This window comes from Nothobranchius furzeri, chromosome 10, assembly GCF_043380555.1.
Source record: "Nothobranchius furzeri strain GRZ-AD chromosome 10, NfurGRZ-RIMD1, whole genome shotgun sequence".
Classification (NCBI taxonomy): Eukaryota; Metazoa; Chordata; class Actinopteri; order Cyprinodontiformes; family Nothobranchiidae; genus Nothobranchius; species Nothobranchius furzeri.
This window is the reverse complement of record NC_091750.1, coordinates 46,882,809-46,904,098: the sequence shown is the minus strand read 5'-3', so window position 1 is coordinate 46,904,098 and position 21,290 is coordinate 46,882,809. Positions and strand designations below refer to the sequence as shown.

The window sequence follows — 21,290 nt, the reverse complement described above, 5'->3', positions numbered from 1 at the left end:
GAATGCTGCTAGGGGCTGCAGGTTTTAATGGAGCGTTCCTAGACCAAACTTTGTAAAGCAATAATTTGGTCTAATTCACTAAGCTGCATTATCTCTCTTGAGCAATATCAATTGATCAATTGATCATAACAAGCTGGTTCTTTGTGTCCTGAATCCACGAGCCACATTTTCCTCTTTTCTTTTGATTTGGGGGATTTCACTGATGAATACCAACCCATGACCCTGGTTCTCATGTTAGTTACCAAGATTTATTTGAAAGTTTGTCCAACTTTTGAAATACCAAAGAAATACATCAGTTGCCATTGACACAAGAGGTGTAATTTTATATCTCTGAGGTGGAACCACAGTTAGTTGCACTTCACTTTGAACCTGTTTGCAGTTATTCCTTGTCTATAATTGACTTCCGCAACACAAGTTAGAGCTTGTGTGTATAGATTTCCCTTCATCGGTTTGTCTTTGTTAGTTGTTGCCTCATGTTGTTTACAGTTTATCTGGAATTGATATACTAATATTTTTTAGTTCTGCCCTTTGTTCTCACCACACCGGGTCTCCTTGCTATTGGTTTATCTTAGTTACATTTTCCAGTTTCCATCTGACTATCTTCATTCTTGGGTTCCCCTTTCACTAACCTGACAGTTGGCTTAAGAGTTTAACTGTCATCCATCCATCCTTTGATCAAGGTAAGACATGTCTAGGTCCAAGACAGAAACTCGTGTTCTTCTACCCATGTGACACTCTCCAGCACCTCCTGGATTATCTCAAAGGAGTTCTAAGGCTGCCCAATTGGAATGACTGGAAAACCTCTAGACCCGGGGCACTCAATTCCACTCCTGGAGGGCCAGTATCCCACAGGTTTTAGTGGTTTCTCTGCTCCAACACATTTGGTTCAGTGGGTGTCATGGTCTGTGTGAGTCTCTCTGTGTCTGCTTGGTTGTTTTCCCTGGGCTCTTAATTACAGGTGGGCGTGTCTGGGAGCTCTCAGCTGCAGCTGATTTCACATCAGCCTGGCCAGGGAGATAAAAGCAGCAGGGAGACACTCATTCAACGCTGGATGATTACTCTAACTGGTACCAAAACTTGTGTTGACTCAAGCCTTGTCATATGTTATTGACCACAGCTTTGCCTCCACGGTCTTATTACCTGTTGCCTCTCCTTGTCTCCAGGATCTCCAATCTCCACCACCACGGCCTTCAGACAAGCCTTCACGTCCCACTGTCTGCCCCCCTGGCCTGCTGCTCTCAGCTGCCTGCCTGCCTCTCTCACTCACCTGGTTCTGGACCTCACTGCAACCCCAAGCCTTGTCCATGCTCAGCTCCCTACGTCTCCTCGACATTTCCAGCAGCTCACACAGATCTGACCTCGACTCGCCCTCTCAGGATCCATATCTTCACTGGGAAACCGTAAGCCCCAACTACTCACCTCAAACGAGGTCCAATCTCCGCAGTCTGCATATTCTAACACCTCTCTGTATTCTAGACCCACATCCGGCGGATCCCTTCCAGCAGGTTCTCCTGCAGCGCCTTTTGTTCCACACTCTTTAATAAAAATATTTTGTTCTTACTGAATTTGACTTTTGGGTTGATTCTGCATGTCGTAGGTTAGATATACCCCTCGCACCATGACAGTGGGTGAATCAACTGTGCAGCAGCACATCAGGCTCTGCAGAAGCATGTTAATCACCTGCTAACTGAAATCAGGTGTGTTGAAACGGTTAAAACCAAAATGTGCTGGACTGGCCCTCTTGAAAGGAGTTAGGGATCACGTGGCAGGGGTGAGGAGTGAGCACCACCTCTTGTCAGCCATGTGGACCTCAAGGGATAAGCCATCAAGCCTGCTCAACGGTCACCTTTCCTGGAGGGGTCACCCGATAGGACAGTGGGAGGGACAGGAGGCATCATACACAGATGCACAAACTAACTCCGCTTATTCTTTTAAATGAGAAGGAGCAGCAACTGCTTCACACTACTTTTCGGTGACAGAGCACCTCACCTTGGCTCTAGGGCCTCGTTCACGTCAAATGCAGAACAGATGCGGTTTCCAGATAGATCACTAATTCCAGTCAGAGCATTCACCCCATCTGCAGAGTGGGTTGGATCCAAATAAAGATCACTTTAAATTTTTTCTGAAGCTTTCTCCCCTTAGGTATCTGTCGACTCAAACTTAGACTCTTGCTTGGCTCCTCATTGAAGTTCGATTATGGATACATTTTTACCTGAGGCATAAGGCTCAAAACCTGGCAGAGCCTCTGACTGGAAGTAATTCTACCGGAAGAATTCAATGAAAATGCCAAGAACTCCTGAAATCACTTGATGTGAGAGGGAGCATATCGACTATAGAACAATTATAACTCATGAACATAATATGTCCCCTTTAAAAAGCCTAATAACAGATTTTTACCACAAACAAAAAGAATGCAGACAGACCAAAAATCTGCCAAGTGAAAACTTTGAATAGAGACTTTTGATTAAGCGATAAGCGTTTTTTGCCCAGTATTTTTATGAATCCTAAATTAAAATATTTAATTAGACAAAGAAATATATCAGTGAAGTCTATGCCGGGAGATTCACGACTTTATTCTTGCCTAAACTATGTGTCACCTTCCAATAACAAAGTATAAGGAGCAGTTTCGCCCATTTGTTTAGCTTGTGTGTGTGTGTGTGTGTGTGTGTGTGTGTGTGTGTGTGTGTGTGTGTCCACAAACTCTGTCTGAACCTGCTACGGGAGACGCCTCGAACCGCCATGGACAACATCACGCCTATACGCTTTTATTCTGAGTGGAATGAGTCATCAGGAGGATCTGCGGCGACACCGCTCCTCACATCGCGCACTTTTTGCGTCGTTTAATTATTTATTTTTTAGCGGCACCTTTACGTCTTCTCCTTTTTGTTTATAGATTTCCTTTTTCTAGTCTTGTGTCTGTCGGATATTTTCTACTGATGGCCAATACATTCCGATCGACTCATGTATTGATGCTGCTCGTCATGGCCTGGGTGAAGAGCGCACGCGGCAGTGAGCTCACAGGTTGGTTTTTGAATCATTTAATGTTTTATTTTTATTTTTGTGTAAAAACTCAGATGATCCCTGCAGAACGTCACACAGACCAGACAGCCCCCAAAACAAGGCCACTTTGAAATATTACACTAATAACTATTCAAGTAAATTTTGAATAAAAATAAAACAACTGTCATTGTCTATTATATTTTATTATGTGATTAAACACAATTAATATGATTATGACAAAAACAAAAAATTCGGATGAATACAGTGGGGTTCCCCACTCTTCAATCTTGGAACCCCAATAAACTGGCAGGATAGGCAAATAGCAGGTTTTTGAGGAACGTACAAATCCTGTTAGAGTAGTGGAGCTTTTAGAAACTTTAAAACATTCATTTAGAATAAGATATATTTGGTCAAAAATGGTAAATGATTTTCACTTGATGATGTTCCTTGAGAATAAAACACTTGACTTATGTCAGACCTGGTGTGCAGTGGCACCCCCAGAAATGTTTTGTGGCCAGGGGCCAGAGAAAATCTGGGGTGGCACACCAAATTTATCCTCGTGGTAAATCTGGGAAAATTTAGCCTGTAGTAATGCAATAAATGCTCCTTTATTCATTTTAATTTAAACACTAAACAACAGCATTATTATGACTTATTAAAGAATGGTCTTTCCTGGGAATGGACAGTGGGGTGGCCATGACCACACCTTAGGGGCACCACTGCTGTGTGTACATGTGCTCCTTTTTTGAACATTTGTATTTCAACAATATAAGATGTTTACAGTGTTTTTGTGATATTTTTGTGTAGCCACTCTAAGATAACAAAAAGAAAAAAATATATTTTGTAGAAAATGACGTAACCGTGGACCCCCCCGAGAACCTCCGTGTTTCTGACTCTGGTCGCCTTGGATACCTGGATATCACCTGGAACCCACCAGCCAGCCTGATGACCATGACAATGTGCAACATACAGTATCAGCTGGAATACCTGGACACATTCAAAAACACATGGGCTGTGAGTGTTTACCATCAGTGTGAACGAACTTCCATTAGAGATAAGACAGGCCAGTTCCTTACCTGTTTTTAAGTCACTCTTGAAAACCCACCTCTTTACCCTGGCTTTTGATGCCTTGTGAGATGTTGGTTTCTATTTTTTATTTTATTTTAGCTGTTTTAGGTGATTCAATGTGGTTTTATCAAGTTTTTATTTTTTAATATAGGGCTATTTTAATTTTATGTATCATGTGTTTTATTTATTTATTTATCTTTGCTTTTTTCTGTTTAGTCAATTGTTTTAATGTATTTTCTGTACAGCACTTTGTTCCTGTGCTGGGTCTTTTAAAGTGCTTTATAAATAAAACTGGATTGGATTGGATTGGATCAGTGTTTACACACACAGTGGTGGATTTAGCTATTTGGGGGCCCAAGGTGAACACAGACATGGGGACCCCTTGAGATGGCTGACAATCTACTCAAGTGTGAAAGCAGAGCTTTAGTTTTCTTGTCACATCACGTCTGGCGAGCAGTATCTGATTTAGGTGATGGGGTCTTTGTGTTTATGTTTATGTTTATTCATTTGGCAGACGCTTTTATCCAAAGCAACTTACAATTTATAACCTATAGGGCATGTTGTGATCTTGGTCTTGCGTCTGCAGGTCCTCAGGACAAGTGGGAGGAGCTACAGTGCAGAGTTTGACCTGACTAAAGAAGTTAGAGTGAGAGCCTACACCTTGCTGAATGGACTCTGCACCAACAACGTGCTGCAAAGGAGTGAAAACTACACTGCGCTGATTCAGAAACCTGCCAGCTCAGGTGGGTATTTAAAGATTTTGGATACATTTAATAAAAGGTGAGGTGATATTCAACCCTCTCCATTGGTTTGGTTTGCCCTCATCCAGGACTTACAGGGACGGAAGCGAAGGATTTTGAGTGTGTGTACCACAACATGGAATGGGTAGAGTGCAGCTGGACAAGAAGCCCTCAAACGCCACTGGATGCACAGCAAAATCTGTATTTCTGGTACGTCCCACAGAAATAAAGCAGGAGACTTGGGTCTTCCAAAAGTGGTCCTGAACAAAACATCTCAGCTAACATTTCTGTTTCTAACCATTTTTTTAAAGAAGACAAAAAAAAGCTTTTGGAACGCTGATGAAACTGCACACACTTCCACTCTTTGTTTTTCTGATCTTTCCTTCTGCCATCCATCACTCACTGTGTTACACCTCATTACTGAAGGCTCGTAAAACTCCCAACAAAACCTGAATGAATGGGTTTGTAATTTGTTTCCTCTCCAGGTACAAACCCCTGGAGCAGGCTGCTGAATGCCCAGAGTACATCCTGTCAGGTGGAATCAGATCCAGCTGCAGATTCACAGGAAATTCTCTCCCAGAGTTCTCTGATATCATCTTCTGTGTGAATGGCTCCTCTCCTGAAGGACCTCTGAAGGCCACGTTTACCTCCCTGCAGATCCAAAACCACTGTAAAGACTTTTTTTCTTTAGCCCTGTGGGGGGTACAGCATCACCAACAGGGCACTCTTAATGTTTTGATTTCATTGTAATGCTGTTTTCCCCTCCAGATTGAATTTCTTTAATCATCATTTTAATTCATGGTTTTAATGTTCTTGCAGTGAAACCTGCGACCACAGATAAGCTGCATCTGCAGACAAGTTCAGACGAGCAGCTGGAGCTGCTCTGGGAGAATCCGGTGGAAAGGCTTCCTGGATACTGTCTGGAATGGGAAGTGGAACATGCTCAGGACAAACCTGATGGAACAACCATGCTGGTATGATTTATCTGATGTGTGGTTTTTGCCAAACTTCACCAAAACACTTCACTCAGTATATCTAACTTTTCTGATGCTGCAGTTTTGCTGCAGGAGTTTGATGAGGAGCAAATGTGAATGTAACAGCAAGAGTAGGAAAGAAAATCAGTGGCAGAGCCTGATACAGGCATGAGCAATCAATTTTAGATCAAGTCAAACAGCATTTAAAGTCCTGCTCCTTGTCTGTTCTCAGGTAATAAATATCCCAACTAGAACTAGAATGCTGCATGACCTGAGATCAGAAGATATCACACTTATTCTATTAGTTAGCCTATAAGGGATACTTTTTGTGTTTTCAAGTAATTTTCTTGAGCCAGTATGTGCTAAAATGACCCTTTACAGGGTTAATGAAAGGCCACCCAGCCCCTATCGGATCTCTGTGGCCAGAATATTTCACTTGCAAATTTCGGACCGGCAGACTACTCTGCTAGGAATTTTGAGCTGACACATCTGGCGCTGCTGTCTGCTTCCAGCACATTTTCTGCAAGTTTCAGATCATGAAAACAGCTGGTTTGTTTAATTCAGTGATGACTCACTCCTGTAGACACAAATAAAGGCTGAGGAGACATTTCGGCTGTTAGATTAAGGTGTTAAAAAGATGACTACACAGCGAAGAGATAAGTTTTAATTTTGGTTCTACAAACGGACACTAGGGGGTGCTAAAAGCAAGACAAAACAGCCTAGTTCCCCCTTAAGTCTAATTTTCTACCTTTAATTCATTTAAAAGGAGAAAGATTTTTAATTTTCCTTCCAGTAGTTAGGTTTCACAGCAGCATTCGTCTGCAGGTTTGGCTCCATTGAGTTTGTGCTCAAAATACATGAGATGATTGTGTCTGATCTACTCTGCTCTTACATTTTGTTCTGCTTTTGGTTTTCCCTTTGAGACTAGATTAAACCTAAGCTCTGAAGAAAGTAGACTGCAACAGCTGCATTTCAGCCAATATGATGTTTTGTTGTCTAACAGGTTCAAATGGAAACTCTTTAATCTCTCTTATGAGTCATCTACTGGAGTGGAAGAATCAGGGATCACGATTTGTTTCTGTGGAGGACAAAACAGTCACAGACTAGAGAACACAGGAGCAATTATATTATAAAGAAATGTTAGTTCACATAATAATGCAAAGACAAAATAATCTACAGGCCACTAAACATTAGAAAGGGGGAAACCAAGAAAATCACCAGTTTACTCAGTTTACTGTTAATTATCACAATTATTGTGCCCAAATCAAGATAACAAGTTACTCCGTTTAAATGATGGTAAACCACCATCACAGTAACTGTAATTAAAATCAAAAGATTTTGTTTTCAACTTAAATAGAATATGTGCAGTATTTACTGTTGGTCTCTGGAAATATCCATCAAAATGTTGTCAAAAATGAATTAAATGATGGCAGCTTCATAACATATAACCATAAAAATCGGGTCTAAAACTCATGTGAGCGGGTATAAGTCTGTGGGTGATGCCATATTTCCTTCTACGGGAGCCCATGAGGACAAAACACTGATTTGTAACAAACAGTTACAAAACTTTTCATAAACATTGATGTTTTATACTCGTTGCCAGTGATGAAAGGGAGTCTGATGTGCTTGTCATTTGGCTGGAAATTGCTTTCAGGGATTTTTGACCCTAATGGCCATCCTTTGGTAAGGTCTTACTCAAACACAAAAAAAAAAAAAAAAAAAACACTTGCTTGCAATGATTTAGGTATGTACTGCCCCCATCACCAGGAAAAACACACATCGTTAATTTAAGGTTTTATAAATAACAAATTACAAAATGCTGGAGAGACAGCTGAATTTCCAAAGGAACCGATTATTTTCATAGAATTTTTTCCAGAAAAGTCGTTTTTGGCTCAAATTCACCTCGTTTGGGGGGGGGGGGGGGGGGGGGGGGTCAGAAGCAGATTTTTCTGATTGTTGGTCAGCATTGTTGACTGACAGTTTAAAATATTCTGATAAGAGTCAGATCAATTCAGACTGAATATTCACAGCTTTAGTCTTGTATTAAATCTGTTTACACATCTCTACCCATATGTATAAGATAATATATCCTACATTCATACTATTAAATAAAAATAAAACAGTGCTGACACATAAACAGCTTTTTTATAATTAAAACGTCCACGATGGCCGGTAATCACCTGGATCTGGCTAATGGGGAGTCTAAGTCTCCTCCCCTTCTGGCTGGCTCATGGGTCCCCGATCAAAAAGAAAAAAAATAAACAGGATGTTAGTGAACTGGGCTATAAAAGTTATTTCCTTGTCTTTCTGGGCTTTGCCTTATGCCCAGAGTCACATCTGTCAGACATTTCTAATCCTAGAGTTTCACCGTCTATCAGATTTTCTATCAGAAGCTAATGCAGGAGATAGCGGTAGGAGACTGTGTTCATGTTCAGGCTGCATGAAACACTCAGTGACACGTTAGAATCAGAAATAATCATTAAATGTATTTTTTTCAGTGAAGTTGACCTGTATATTGACCTAAAACAGATTTGTTAGATTTCCAAAATGTGTCCCCCCCAATATTATACTCGTTCCTACGCCCTTGATTGTGTCCAAATATTTCTGTAACTTCTTTTACAGGGAGTCATTCACACCACACAGACCACTCTGAAGCTGCTTCCCACCCTCAGCGAGGACAGAAACTGCTACAAGGTTCGCTCCAAACTGAGCAAATACTGTGCTGATAAAAGCCTTTGGAGTGACTGGAGTCATGAAAGATGCTACCCAGGTAATGGAGCGTTACATAGCTGCAGAACCTCCATCAAATCCAGGTTTTCTCAAAATCTGAGTCACACGTTTGAACAAACTCAGATTGTGGATGCTTAAATGCCTCAATCATTCTTTAACCCCTGGATGCACACACAAAAAAATATGAGTTGTTTTAAGTCAAAGAAACATTAAAACCCCTCATGCTCACCAGCACAGCAACTCCTGTCTTTGCCCAGTTGATTAGGCTCCACATCCTGACAGATTTGTTTTTGTTTTACTTTGATTTATTGATTGTTCTGACCCGACTCGTATGGCCGCAGCAGAGAAGGGAAACTGAACATGATTCTGGATTTCAAGAACATTTTTGATCAAAAGAGCCATATAAAAAAGCTCAAACCAACAAACAGAGGTGGTGTGCTCGAAGCTGCACCAAACAGGTGTTTGTCTGCACTCACAGGTGTAGCCAGTCAGAGACCTGTACGACAGCCTGGCCAATGAAAAGGCAGAGGGGCGTAACACTGCTGCACATTGCAACATTTTCTGCAAGGACAAACTTGTTTTTTATGGACGAAAACTGATGATCCTACAGAATGACATAACTTTAGGCCCCGCAGGGCACCATAGGTAAATAAAATCTGAGGTCATAAAAACCTGGAAACCATGGTTTAGTAAGCTACGCTGCAGTAGCTGTGGTGTTTATGGATATATAGTAGAGATATATAGTATCTCTTCTATACATGTATGGAGTAAAACCAGTGTTTGATTTTCTGCAGTAGACTGCAGTGTTAATTTTGTTGACAAAATATTTTCGTCTTTTTTTGTCACGAAAATATATTTACAGACGAAAATGAAACAGAATTTCAAAATAAAAGCTTGGAAAAAGACAAAGACAGTAATTAAATTGATTGAAACTTTTAGTCAACGAATGAAAGACGAGACAAAAATCCACAATGACGAATATCTAATCAGAAGACAGGAAAGATGCATGACGCATATAAAAAGACCAATCAACAAATTGAACAGGTGGGACCAGGTGAGAAGAGAACCAATCAGAGTCCGCTTTGTTTGGAGGTGACGCTAGGCCTACCATATTGATAATCAACTTCTCCATGTTTGCTCGGAGATGTACGGAGCTCTCGGATGCGGCCTGATTGCTCACACTGTCCGTCTGGTAGCAACACGTCGGACCTAAAAATATGCTAAAAATAGCAGTTTTTACACAACACGTCAGACTTTTTTGTCTTGCCTGTTGTCCTTCGGGAGTGCTGCAGGAGGACACACAGGGATTTATGGGGGTTGGATGAGGAAAACGAAATAAAGTAAAACTGTGTTTTGTGATCAGTTTTATTTGACATGAACACGACAAACACGCTTTCTTGACAATCTTTGTGAGTAAAAAACACGTAGAAATAAAAACGAACAACGTGTGTTAATAGGGAAATAGCGGGCGAGCATTGTTGATGCATGACTGCGCATGCGCCGTGAGCGGTTCTGGTACTTTTTGGGTCGCAGCTGCTCGCTGCACCGCTTCAACTGTGCAATCGTGAGCTTGCACGGAGTGCGATACCCTCACGAGGGACGAGCAAAATATCAAACACGCCAGAAGTCCATGCACACAAGGTAGCGCGACTCATGTTGCGAATGACCGCAGTCACCAATTCTTCTTTGAATTGTGTGTGCTGAAACTGAATTTCATTTCTCTGTATGTCCTGCACATGTGGAGAATATGACAATAAATGACTTTGACTTTGACTTTGACACACGTTCGTTTTTGCGCAATTAGGAAGTGCACATGCGCTCTAAACCAGGACTAGACCAGTAAAGTGAAGCATGCTTTTGGCTGTTTATAATTTTCACAGTCTGGTTTGCACTGATATGTTACGAGTCCCGAGCCCGCACAGATGTTTTACTGGTACGTTTTATAACCCGGTGCGCCTTTTGTAGGTGTTAAATACCGAAAAGACACCCGTAACTGACAGCTTACAGGTCCTGTACTGTACTTATTTTGGGGTGTTAACCATTTTATTGTGAAAAGTTTCTGGAAAAATGCATGCCCTCAAAGGAGGAATTTTTATTTTTGAGTATTTCTGCATGCTAGTTTGAAAAATGCTTGTTGTGCAATTGCTAAAAAGAGCACCTTTGTAATTCCCAGTGTGCTTTTTGTTTTTTATTAAACACGTAAGTGTTAAACATGTGAAGTGGTTTTTTTTTTTTTCAAATATTCTACGTTCTTAGCTGTGTGTGCTATATCTGATCAGTGGTGGTTATGAGTTTGGACCCTGTGTATTAAATTACACTACTAGTTTTCCATGCTATATACAAAAGTAGGAAATTACTTCATTAGAAAAAATATATGCATTTTGTTGACTAAAATTGCTTATTTTTATCTACTACAATTACTTATTTTCATCAACTAAATGGGACTAAAACTAAAATAAATCTAATGACTAAAATTGGACTAAGACTAAAATTAATTTTTAGCCAAAAGACTAAGACTAAAATTAAATTAAAATTTCCTGTCAAAATAAACACTGGTAGACTGGAGATGATGGTTGAAGATTTATTCAGACATGTCTGGAGCTGAAATGAAGAAATTGTCTAACCATTCAACGTTCCCGTGTCCACACTAAAAGCTGTCGCCTGTTTAGGAACAGAATAGTGTCTTTGACTTGTGCGTTGATTCACCAAAAAGAGGGAACAAACACCATATCACATTTGTAGTGCTTCCTAGTGGCCAGTATATGCTAAAGTTTTGTAGTCTTTGGACCTCCACACATGCACGTATACACTGTGTCCAAATTCAGAGGTTGTGTGCAGACCAGTGACGTCACAGCGCCGCAACGAAGACTGTCCAAACTCAAAGAGTGCTCAGAATGCGATCCTGAAATCTGTTCTTCTTTTACCCGATTTTGAGAACAGGTGCGGTGTTGTCTCCTCCCCTCTATAAATCCTGAGATGCACTGCAGGATATCACACAGTAGCACGTGCATGGTTTTCTGTGCCCCAAATCACTCGTGTCATGAAACGAACTTAAGTTGGCATGAAATTGGTGAGAGCTTTTAAACTTTAAATAAGGCAAATAATACTATACCAGCGTATCGCTGCATCTCAACCTGACATACAACATATGTCGGTGCCGGCAGTACATCTGCAGTAGCTCTTCGAACTTTAACAAACCAAGGAAAAAGTTTAAAACATGTACAAGCTCCATTTCTGCAGCTTCTTCTTAGTGCGTTAGCCGAAGTAGGGGCGGGGCTATTATTTAAGGTTAGACTGTCCAAATTCACAGCTGTTAACATCTAACCGGTCATGGGTGAACACGTTCTCCTGAGACCAATGAAGACAGGTACTCGTGAGCGTACAACCCCTGAATGCAACTGATGTCCAGTTTGCAGGAGCTGCCATGCTTTATTTCTCAAACCAGAGTCTGTGCATTCAGCGTGTGGGCCTGAAAATAGTGTCTATACAAGCAGCATGGCAAAATTGACAAGAGTCAACAGAGGTCAACAGCTGAAGCACAATCCGAGGTGTATTTTTATCTCCTGGTCATGAAAATGTTAAGGAAGAGAAACTTGTTCTGGATCCAACAGTGGCGTGGCCAGATTTTTTAAAATGGGGTGGCCCAGGTGGTGCACTTCTTTGTGCATGGGTGACACCAATGGTTATGCTTTTTCTTTTTTCCCCAAGCTTTTAGTGGAAAAGTAAACTGAAATTCAGTGGGGTGGCCAGTCAGATTCCAAGGGTGGCATGTGCTACCCCAGGCCACCCCCTGGACACGTCCCTGGGATCCAACTACTAGGGAGGTGCAGAAAATGGTGGAAAGATGTATTTTTTTTTGTTCTTGGCAAAAACAAAACAAAAACAATGGCAAAATGTTCATTTAAAGCTTGAAACTGATTCTATCTGTTTGTGTTTCAGCTGTTGAGGAAGTTGCACCCAAGCCGAAATCGGACCTGCTACCAGTTTACGTCTGCATCGCTGCTGCCTTCGTCCTCTTGCTGGCGGTGCCTCTGTGTGTGTGGGCTTCAACAAAAATGTTAGTAGAAAAACAACAACACATTAATTCTGTCTATGTTATAAACAACAAAGCATAACCCACTTTGTTTCTTCACAACAGGAATAAATCAAGAGAAGAGAAGAAGTTGAAGTCTCTGATCACCAATCTGGTTGCAAAGACCTTCAGGGGACAGAATGTGTGCAACGACACAATGATCTGAGACCGTGTGTGTGTGTGTGTGTGTGTGTGTGTCCTCCAGTTATGCACTGCCACTAGCTTGCCCCTCAGGTTTTCCCTGAGACTATAACCACACTGAGCAACATGGTACATGTGCAGTAACCTATACCAGCCTATAATAACCAGCTGCTTTTACATATTTACTAATATTTACAGTTCTAATGGATTCATGTAGCTTGAACCCTTGCCAGAACTGGAGGAGTGTTTAGGAAAAGGGTTCAACATGGTGTTTACTTTTCGACACATACTGGTTTCAGATAATAACCATTTAGTTTTACACATTTTAGTTTTTTAACCACAGGGAAAATGATTTACAGTAACTTGCCAGAGTTTTGTTTCATTTTAAATGTTGTTGAGTATTAATAATATTATATACATCTATTTTATTTAATCCTGTTATTTAATATATGAAGTTGTGCCTCAGTTCTTGCCAGGGCGTTTTAAGCCCCCCCCCCCCCCCCCCCCCCCCCCCAAAAAAAAAGAAAATGCAAAGTGAGGGTTAATGCATGAAAAATGTGTGTTGCACTCTTCAAACCAGTGAAGTTTTCACTCACCGTGTCTTTAATAATGTACTGAACGGCAGCAGCAGAAGAGATGAGTGAGTCGGTGATTTAATGATGTAATAAAGTTGTTGCCACTTTTTGTCCTAGGATTACATTTCTACCAGAGCAGCTGTTTGTGCAACACAAGCTCAAACCCGTCATTTTCAGTAAAGTTGTTCATTTTCTCGACCCGTCTTTTACAGCCTGTGCAAAGACCTAGTTTGGACGTCCTACAGACGTGGTCGGGATCGACAGACTCAATATAGACATGATCTGCACGTCCATGTGACATTGACTGTTTGCAGGGTATTTATGATCTATTATACTGTTACCAATAAAAATATTAAATGATGACAGTGCATTGTAACGTGAGGAAATATGGGTTTTCTGTCACAATGGTGGTGTTGGACTCAGCTGTGTCAAAGCTGGGTCGCTGAGAACTTTCACCCACAGATTAAGACCTGAACGCCAGCGAGTCTGGGAGGAAACCATAACATCTGCCACCTGCAGTCTACCAGAAGATGTGTTTACATGAGTTGTACCCAGACCAAGTCAAAACATAAAGTTTAAACTTCTTTTTCTTGATTTTAATGTTAAAGTAACCATTATCATTTTGCTCATTATAAATGTGATTAATCAAATGAATGACTATTTAGCTTTGGGGTAATTATAATGGTTTAATGAATCCATTCTTAAATAATGTTGAGAATGTTTGTTACTGACCTTCACACACACTCAAGCACAAACATTCACACACATCCACACACACCTGCTCACAGTAAACTCCAGACACATTTGATGACGCACGTTTGCTTTGAGAAGAGAAAGGTTTTTGGTAAGTTTTCAGTCTTATGATTCAGTTCGTGTTGGGACAACGAGAGAGAACAGACCTGAAAACAAAAGGGGGGGCAGAGCCTGTTGGCTCGTTCTTCCCCCCTTTCACGCTGTTTCTGCCAAGCCAGGCAGAATAGCTGAATCGCGACTTCTAACGAAGACTCATTACCGAGTCTTTTGATTTTCTGAGTGAATTAACTTAAGAAAGCGCATCGATGAAACGCTCTACCATCCACGTGTACCGAGGGCAACTCTGGACCGGTTCCGTTCGACACCTACGTCTCCTGTCAGCCGCCGGTGTCATCTGGATGAACCACAACATCCTCCACGGCCCGGATCCGAAAGAGGGTCCACAAGAGTTCGGTGAGACAGAGCACGGTTTTAGCGTTTGATGCAGTTCTCTGATAAGACCTAAGTTTATCCAAACCATCACTTCACTCAGACACCTGTTTCTTCCTGAAGCAAAATCAGACTCACACACGCATTCATGTCACAACATTCTCAATCTTCATAAATTCACCAGAAGGTCTATTTGAGCAAGAACAGCATATAAACTGTTAAAAGATTGTCCCACAAAGTTGCCAATGTGATTGTTATTTCCTGTTTGTCAATTTTCAAAATCATTAGTTTAATTTGAAGAATTAAAACTGTTAATCCTTCAAACTTGTTTCCTCATTGAACTGAAACACAGACACTCAGATATTATCGGCAGTTTATGGATGAAAACAACCTTTGAGTCTTCTGAACAATATAAAATTTGGTTATTGATTTATTAAAATTAATATTCCGAATTAATACGTAGCATGGTTTCTCTTTCATAAAAGAGCATAAATCCATAACGCTACATTTAATGGCGAGCGTATCCAGTCTTCTATATCTGCGATATGTCTGATTTCTTACATCTAAAAGCTACAAACAACGCTTTTCTCTGTGTTTCACTTTGATGTCTTATTTTGAACTTAACCGGAAATTGTTCCGCTCACTAAATTCTCCGAACCTCAGAACCGAGACTAAATTCTCGGACACCTTTCGTCTCAGTGTGTTGACACTGTGGGCGAGCTATTGTGGAAAATATCTCCATTGCATGAGCGACTTATAGAAACAATCTGAACGGAATGCCCGTAGGCACCTACTGTTGCTTGATTGCACGGTAAACGTCGTAAGCCGGGTTATGGCCGTCACGCGTTACTGCATTCAGATTGCGTACGTTTTTTGAAGTCCGTATTACAAGCGGGGCGAGATGCCTACTTGTTAATCGGGAAAGTTTAAGTCTGGTCGCTACAGACAAAGAACGCTAGACCTGGCCGGAGAGCTAAGCTAGCACCACAGTTAGACAAAAAGGGAACGCGTCCCGTTAGATTGTCATACCATTTCTGACACAGTCAGTCTGTGTCCTCACAAAACCCGCATTGGCGGTGGTTCTTGTAAATCGCTACGGTGTGTAGAATCTACATTTTGCTACGTTTGTCCGTCTGATAGCATCTCGGCAGCGTAGGGTTTATTATTTTTTTATTATTTTTATTTTGGACCGGTGATCGGGTCGGCTTTCACAGCCTCCATCGCTCGGATCCATGCCTTTTTCTTCCATCTTGTGAAGTTGTGTGTATTCATTTCTCTATCAACAATTCCTTGTTTTACCCTGTGTCATAAAGTTAAGTTAAGCTACGGACAGTCCTTGTTTGTGTGAGACATATTAAGGAATCTGCCCGGAGTTTTACGTCGGCTCGGAAGGTAAAAACGCGAGTTGCTCTGAACTTAATGGGAGATGGACGAGACACGACAAAATCTTTCTTGCACTGTTACACCTGGTGTAGGGTTCTCTGACGTTCTGCTTCTAGAACATGCCATGACGCAGGAGACTGTTCACCGGCTGGGCAACGCTGGTCCCTCCGCCCGCCCGAACGGGCCCGTTTTAGGCGGGTGCCGCCGGTCGGGAGCAGTGGGGACTAGTGGCTGCGGTTCGGTGCCAGCTGCACTGGGTCGGAGGTGGTTCTGGTCTGCAATTCATGACGTGAATTCAAGCAACATGCTGTTTACAGTCATAACGTTTTTTCTTTACATTTATTTCTTCCAGGGGGTCAAAAACCCACCATCAACATCAAGGTTTGAAATAAACAACACTTTCTCTGCTGCTTTTAGGCTGAATAAATCTCGCCTATGGTTAACCTCTCTGACAAACAGGTTGTGCTTAACCCTTTGTTTCCTAATGCTTCTCCTCTGTCATCCATGTTAAAGGCTGAACATCTCTCCAGCATGGGTGTGAAATCTTCGGGCTGTGACCCACCGCTTCAGTCAGAGGTCTGTTTTACTCGTCAGTCCGCCTCATGCACAAACCAGCTTCTTTATCGGGGCGTGATGGAAACGTCAGCCGCCGTGAAACACTTGTGGTCTCCGGACGGAGCTACCATGCCATTTAAGGGGTTTGTGCCCGGACATCTTGACCTTTATGTGAATGACCTTGTCACTTTTCAGTTTGTGACCTCTGCTAATACGGTGGCCAATTCTTTTCTCCTTTCACAGGGGTGTGACTTAGTCTCGGGCCTCTGTGCTCTCTTTCCTGTGATTTCTCTTACAGGTGACCACGACGACACAGAAAACCCTGCGGTTTCCAGCAGTCCTGTGGTCAGTGGCGATATTAAAGGTGGCTCGGTGGTTGCTGCGCACACCTCTCTCACGGGCTCGGGAAGGCAACCCGGCCCGGGAGGTGTAGGTGCGTGCAGTGATGCTATGCTCGGGGCCCCTCCTGACAAAGGGGGGGTGCTGAGTGGCTCTGAGTTTTCCATTGCGGACTTCAACCGGTTCGGGGGAACGCCTCCTCCGAGCGGGCGGGTCATTGCAGAAATCGACACTGACCTTCCACCAATTCAGCTGACGACATTGACCTCCGACCCGGAGTTAGGTGCAGCACCTTCTACGGGGCGGAGTTCTAGTCAGTCTGTAAATACTCTGGTTAAACCGGGTTTTTCTGATTCTGTGTGGGAACCTCCATCATTCTTGGGTATAAAGTATTCTTGGCTTCAGTTTTCAGGACAGACCATGTTCCCAAAGCTAGCATCATGTCTGTATCTGATTCTAAACATGGCTAGGTTGGCTTTGACACCCGTGACACAACCATCCTTGGATCACTCCTTTTCAGAACCTCCAAGTCCAACACCTCCAGGTCTTTGGACATCTGAACACCTACTCTTTCAGCACGATTCAGGTGACGATGTGCATCTTCTTGGTAATAGAGCTTTTAAGAGCTTAAGAACTGTTCTTTGTTATGCTTCTCCTGTCTCACAGACACGGCATGCGTTTGAGAAACAAAAGGGGGGTGGGGAGCCTCCTCCCGCTTTGCGAGCATCATTTTCGCATTTCCAGTTCATTACGTCTGATCACAACAAAGTCGCCTCCGTTAAGCTGCAACCCAACTTTGAGCAGGTAAAATCAGGTTCTGATCTAACAGCTAAACCATCAGCTTCACTCGAGTTCCGGACGGAACCCTCAGGTAAATTCAAACAAGTTTCCCTGTGGGTTCGTAACACAAGATACAAACAGTTTGATAACCAAATCGCTTATGAGCCTGCTCCCACAGATACGTCCAAACTCGTGTCTCTGTGGGTCCGCAATACCAGATTCAAAACTCTATTCTGACCGACTCTATTCTGACCGGATTCTTTTCCACTGACTGGTGGACCGTTACAAATTCTCTCGTTTGTGGGATGAATTTTTAACAAATGTGATATCCTTTGAGTTTTTTTTTCAGGTTACCTGCCTCCAGCCAGGGTCCTGTTACTAACTCACATCTTTAGGGATTACTAACCTACTGATTTACATTTTTTAGAACTGATTTACATCTCTATCTTTTTATTAGTGCTTTGTGTAGCATGATTATATTTGATTACAAAGTTAATTTTATTTTGGTACTATTTCCCTTAAAGGGCCACAAGCCAATTTGCCCTTCATTTTCATGATTATTTCCTTTATATATATGCCTTTAATTAATGCAGCCTGCTGAGTTTCACATATCAGTTAGGATTTACTTTCTTTTATTTGTGTTTTTCCTGCATCACGTTTTTACATGACACGTAGAACAGGGTGCAGTACATTTCTTCTTTAGATAATTCACAAAAGGCACCCACATTTTCCCAGAGGCACCCATAGATAGGTTTTGATTGATTTCTTTGTTTTGCATCAAATGCTATCTATCGTGTGGGCTGTCTCACTTTGTCTCCTTCTCCGAGCTCGTATGGACTACATCCCATCAGAGGGGTCGTCTTCACCATCCTTCAACTGGTTTCCTGTCGCATGGGGCTTCGGTCCTGGTTCGAGATGGGTCGAGGTCTGCGCTGGACTTCGCCTGGACTACGCCTGGGGAATACATCACCTGCCCAGCTCCGTGTGGCACACGAGCTGCTTATCCTTTGCATACCTTTGCATTATTGCTGATGAAAATTAACTGCTATTGAAATAGCTCTGCTTTCAAGATTCCTAAGTGGATTACTTTACAATGATTGCAACAGTTTTGGCCTTAATCATCTGATCAGGATAGACTCCCTTCTACACGAGACCTGTGGTGACGCTTCATCGTTCCTGCCTTCATCTGGGATGTCTACCTTTACGAGTACATCACGTTATTGTGGTTGTGACGTCAGGTGGCCTCTGCTTGACCTCCATGTCGTCACAAAAGGGGGAATGTAACGTGAGGAAATATGGGTTTTCTGTCACAATGGTGGTGTTGGACTCAGCTGTGTCAAAGCTGGGTCGCTGAGAACTTTCACCCACAGATTAAGACCTGAACGCCAGCGAGTCTGGGAGGAAACCATAACATCTGCCACCTGCAGTCTACCAGAAGATGTGTTTACATGAGTTGTACCCAGACCAAGTCAAAACATAAAGTTTAAACTTCTTTTTCTTGATTTTAATGTTAAAGTAACCATTATCATTTTGCTCATTATAAATGTGATTAATCAAATGAATGACTATTTAGCTTTGGGGTAATTATAATGGTTTAATGAATCCATTCTTAAATAATGTTGAGAATGTTTGTTACTGACCTTCACACACACTCAAGCACAAACATTCACACACATCCACACACACCTGCTCACAGTAAACTCCAGACACATTTGATGACGCACGTTTGCTTTGAGAAGAGAAAGGTTTTTGGTAAGTTTTCAGTCTTATGATTCAGTTCGTGTTGGACAACGAGAGAGAACAGACCTGAAAACAAAAGGGGGGGCAGAGCCTGTTGGCTCGTTCTTCCCCCCTTTCACGCTGTTTCTGCCAAGCCAGGCAGAATAGCTGAATCGCGACTTCTAACGAAGACTCATTACCGAGTCTTTTGATTTTCTGAGTGAATTAACTTAAGAAAGCGCATCGATGAAACGCTCTACCATCCACGTGTACCGAGGGCAACTCTGGACCGGTTCCGTTCGACACCTACGTCTCCTGTCAGCCGCCGGTGTCATCTGGATGAACCACAACATCCTCCACGGCCCGGATCCGAAAGAGGGTCCACAAGAGTTCGGTGAGACAGAGCACGGTTTTAGCGTTTGATGCAGTTCTCTGATAAGACCTAAGTTTATCCAAACCATCACTTCACTCAGACACCTGTTCTTCCTGAAGCAAAATCAGACTCACACACGCATTCATGTCACAACATTCTCAATCTTCATAAATTCACCAGAAGGTCTATTTGAGCAAGAACAGCATATAAACTGTTAAAAGATTGTCCCACAAAGTTGCCAATGTGATTGTTATTTCCTGTTTGTCAATTTTCAAAATCATTAGTTTAATTTGAAGAATTAAAACTGTTAATCCTTCAAACTTGTTTCCTCATTGAACTGAAACACAGACACTCAGATATTATCGGCAGTTTATGGATGAAAACAACCTTTGAGTCTTCTGAACAATATAAAATTTGGTTATTGATTTATTAAAATTAATATTCCGAATTAATACGTAGCATGGTTTCTCTTTCATAAAAGAGCATAAATCCATAACGCTACAGCATTGTAAGATGCAAAAGAACATGACATGCTTTAGTAAGATTCATCACGTCTAGCTTTTCTAATGTTTATTTTGTTCAGAGAGATTCTTACTTTGACACCTGCTGGGATTTTGTACCGGCTGTTTTCTCCAGCTCAGAATTTCATGTGAAACACTGAACCTGCAGAAATTTTAAAATGCTTTTGGATGGTTATTTGAAAGTCAAAATAAATAAATAAATCATTGCAACAGTACTTTCCTCTGTTTAAATGCTGCTGTGCAGAAGAAACAGCTCAGAGAATGCAAAGGGTGCAAAATGCAATTTTCCATTGATTTGGCTTGTTAGCCACTGTTACTGGAAGGGTTTTATGGTGATATGGGAAGAAAACTACCGTATGTTTCAAATACATTTAAGGAAATACATTTTTATTTAGGAATTTATGTAAAGAAACCCCATAATTTCTGGGGCATTAGAGCTGCTATAGCAAATCTGCAAACAAGCTAGGTTTTGAATGCAAACATTCACCCCTCCCCTCGGATGTCTTCCCTGAGACGCTTCTGCCGGAACCAGAAACCCACATTGCCAGAGGAAACGAGAGAGCGTTAAACACCAACATCCAAACATCTTTTACGTTGTCCGTGGCTTCAAATGGTGTTTTTCTTTTTGGAACTCTGGTAGTCTGTCCTAATTTGTTTTCCACATTTGCAATAAGTTGCTTTAAACAGAATTTCGGTAAGAATTAGAAATTGTTTAACTAAACAACGACAAGCCACACGTTTGAGCTCATGTACCAATCCTTCTGATGAGGGACTACTCCTCTGATGTGCAGAAAATATATGAATGTTTATTTTTGTAACCTATTTCAAATAAAGTATTTTGCTAAAACCACTGAGTAGTAATTTTTCTGATGAAATGGTACCAAAAGGAGTGTGTTCTGTCCTAAAAGAAGGGGCTGAAACCTGCGCTGATTAAATCGTCTCTTTGCAAAAGGCAAAGCACTATGATTGACACAACCTTCTCTCACTAGATGTCTTCTCGTGGGACCAGATCACAGAAAAAGATTTCATTCTCAGCCAGTTCTGGGGTTGTCAGTTTTTCTCCTTTCAAAAAAAAAAACAAAGAAGGGATGTAGTTACTGTTTATGCTCAATGAACCTGTGAGGATCCATCCATCCAT

General features: G+C 41.7%; 1 protein-coding gene across 1 annotated transcript; it reads left to right on the top strand.

Annotated features, from left to right (window-relative positions):
- Positions 1–1,624: 1,624 nt before the first annotated feature.
- On the top strand, positions 1,625–13,213 carry il13ra2 (interleukin 13 receptor, alpha 2). The gene is made up of 9 exons (XM_015960836.3): positions 1,625–3,021; positions 3,848–4,014; positions 4,655–4,811; positions 4,898–5,018; positions 5,294–5,478; positions 5,628–5,782; positions 8,405–8,552; positions 12,452–12,569; positions 12,651–13,213. Exons 1-9 carry the CDS (start codon positions 2,937–2,939, stop codon positions 12,748–12,750), a joined length of 1,236 nt encoding a protein of 411 aa, XP_015816322.3. The 5' UTR covers positions 1,625–2,936; the 3' UTR covers positions 12,751–13,213.
- The last annotated feature ends 8,077 nt before the right edge of the window (positions 13,214–21,290 follow it).

Excerpts from the sequence above, each read along its gene's own strand:
- il13ra2 (XM_015960836.3), top strand. The coding sequence starts at position 2,937 with ATGGCCAATACATTCCGATCGACTCATGTATTGATGCTGCTCGTCATG. Across the intron at positions 4,812-4,897 it reads TCAGAAACCTGCCAGCTCAG|GACTTACAGGGACGGAAGCG; the intron begins GTGGGTATTTAA and ends GCCCTCATCCAG. Across the intron at positions 5,783-8,404 it reads CTGATGGAACAACCATGCTG|GGAGTCATTCACACCACACA; the intron begins GTATGATTTATC and ends CTTCTTTTACAG.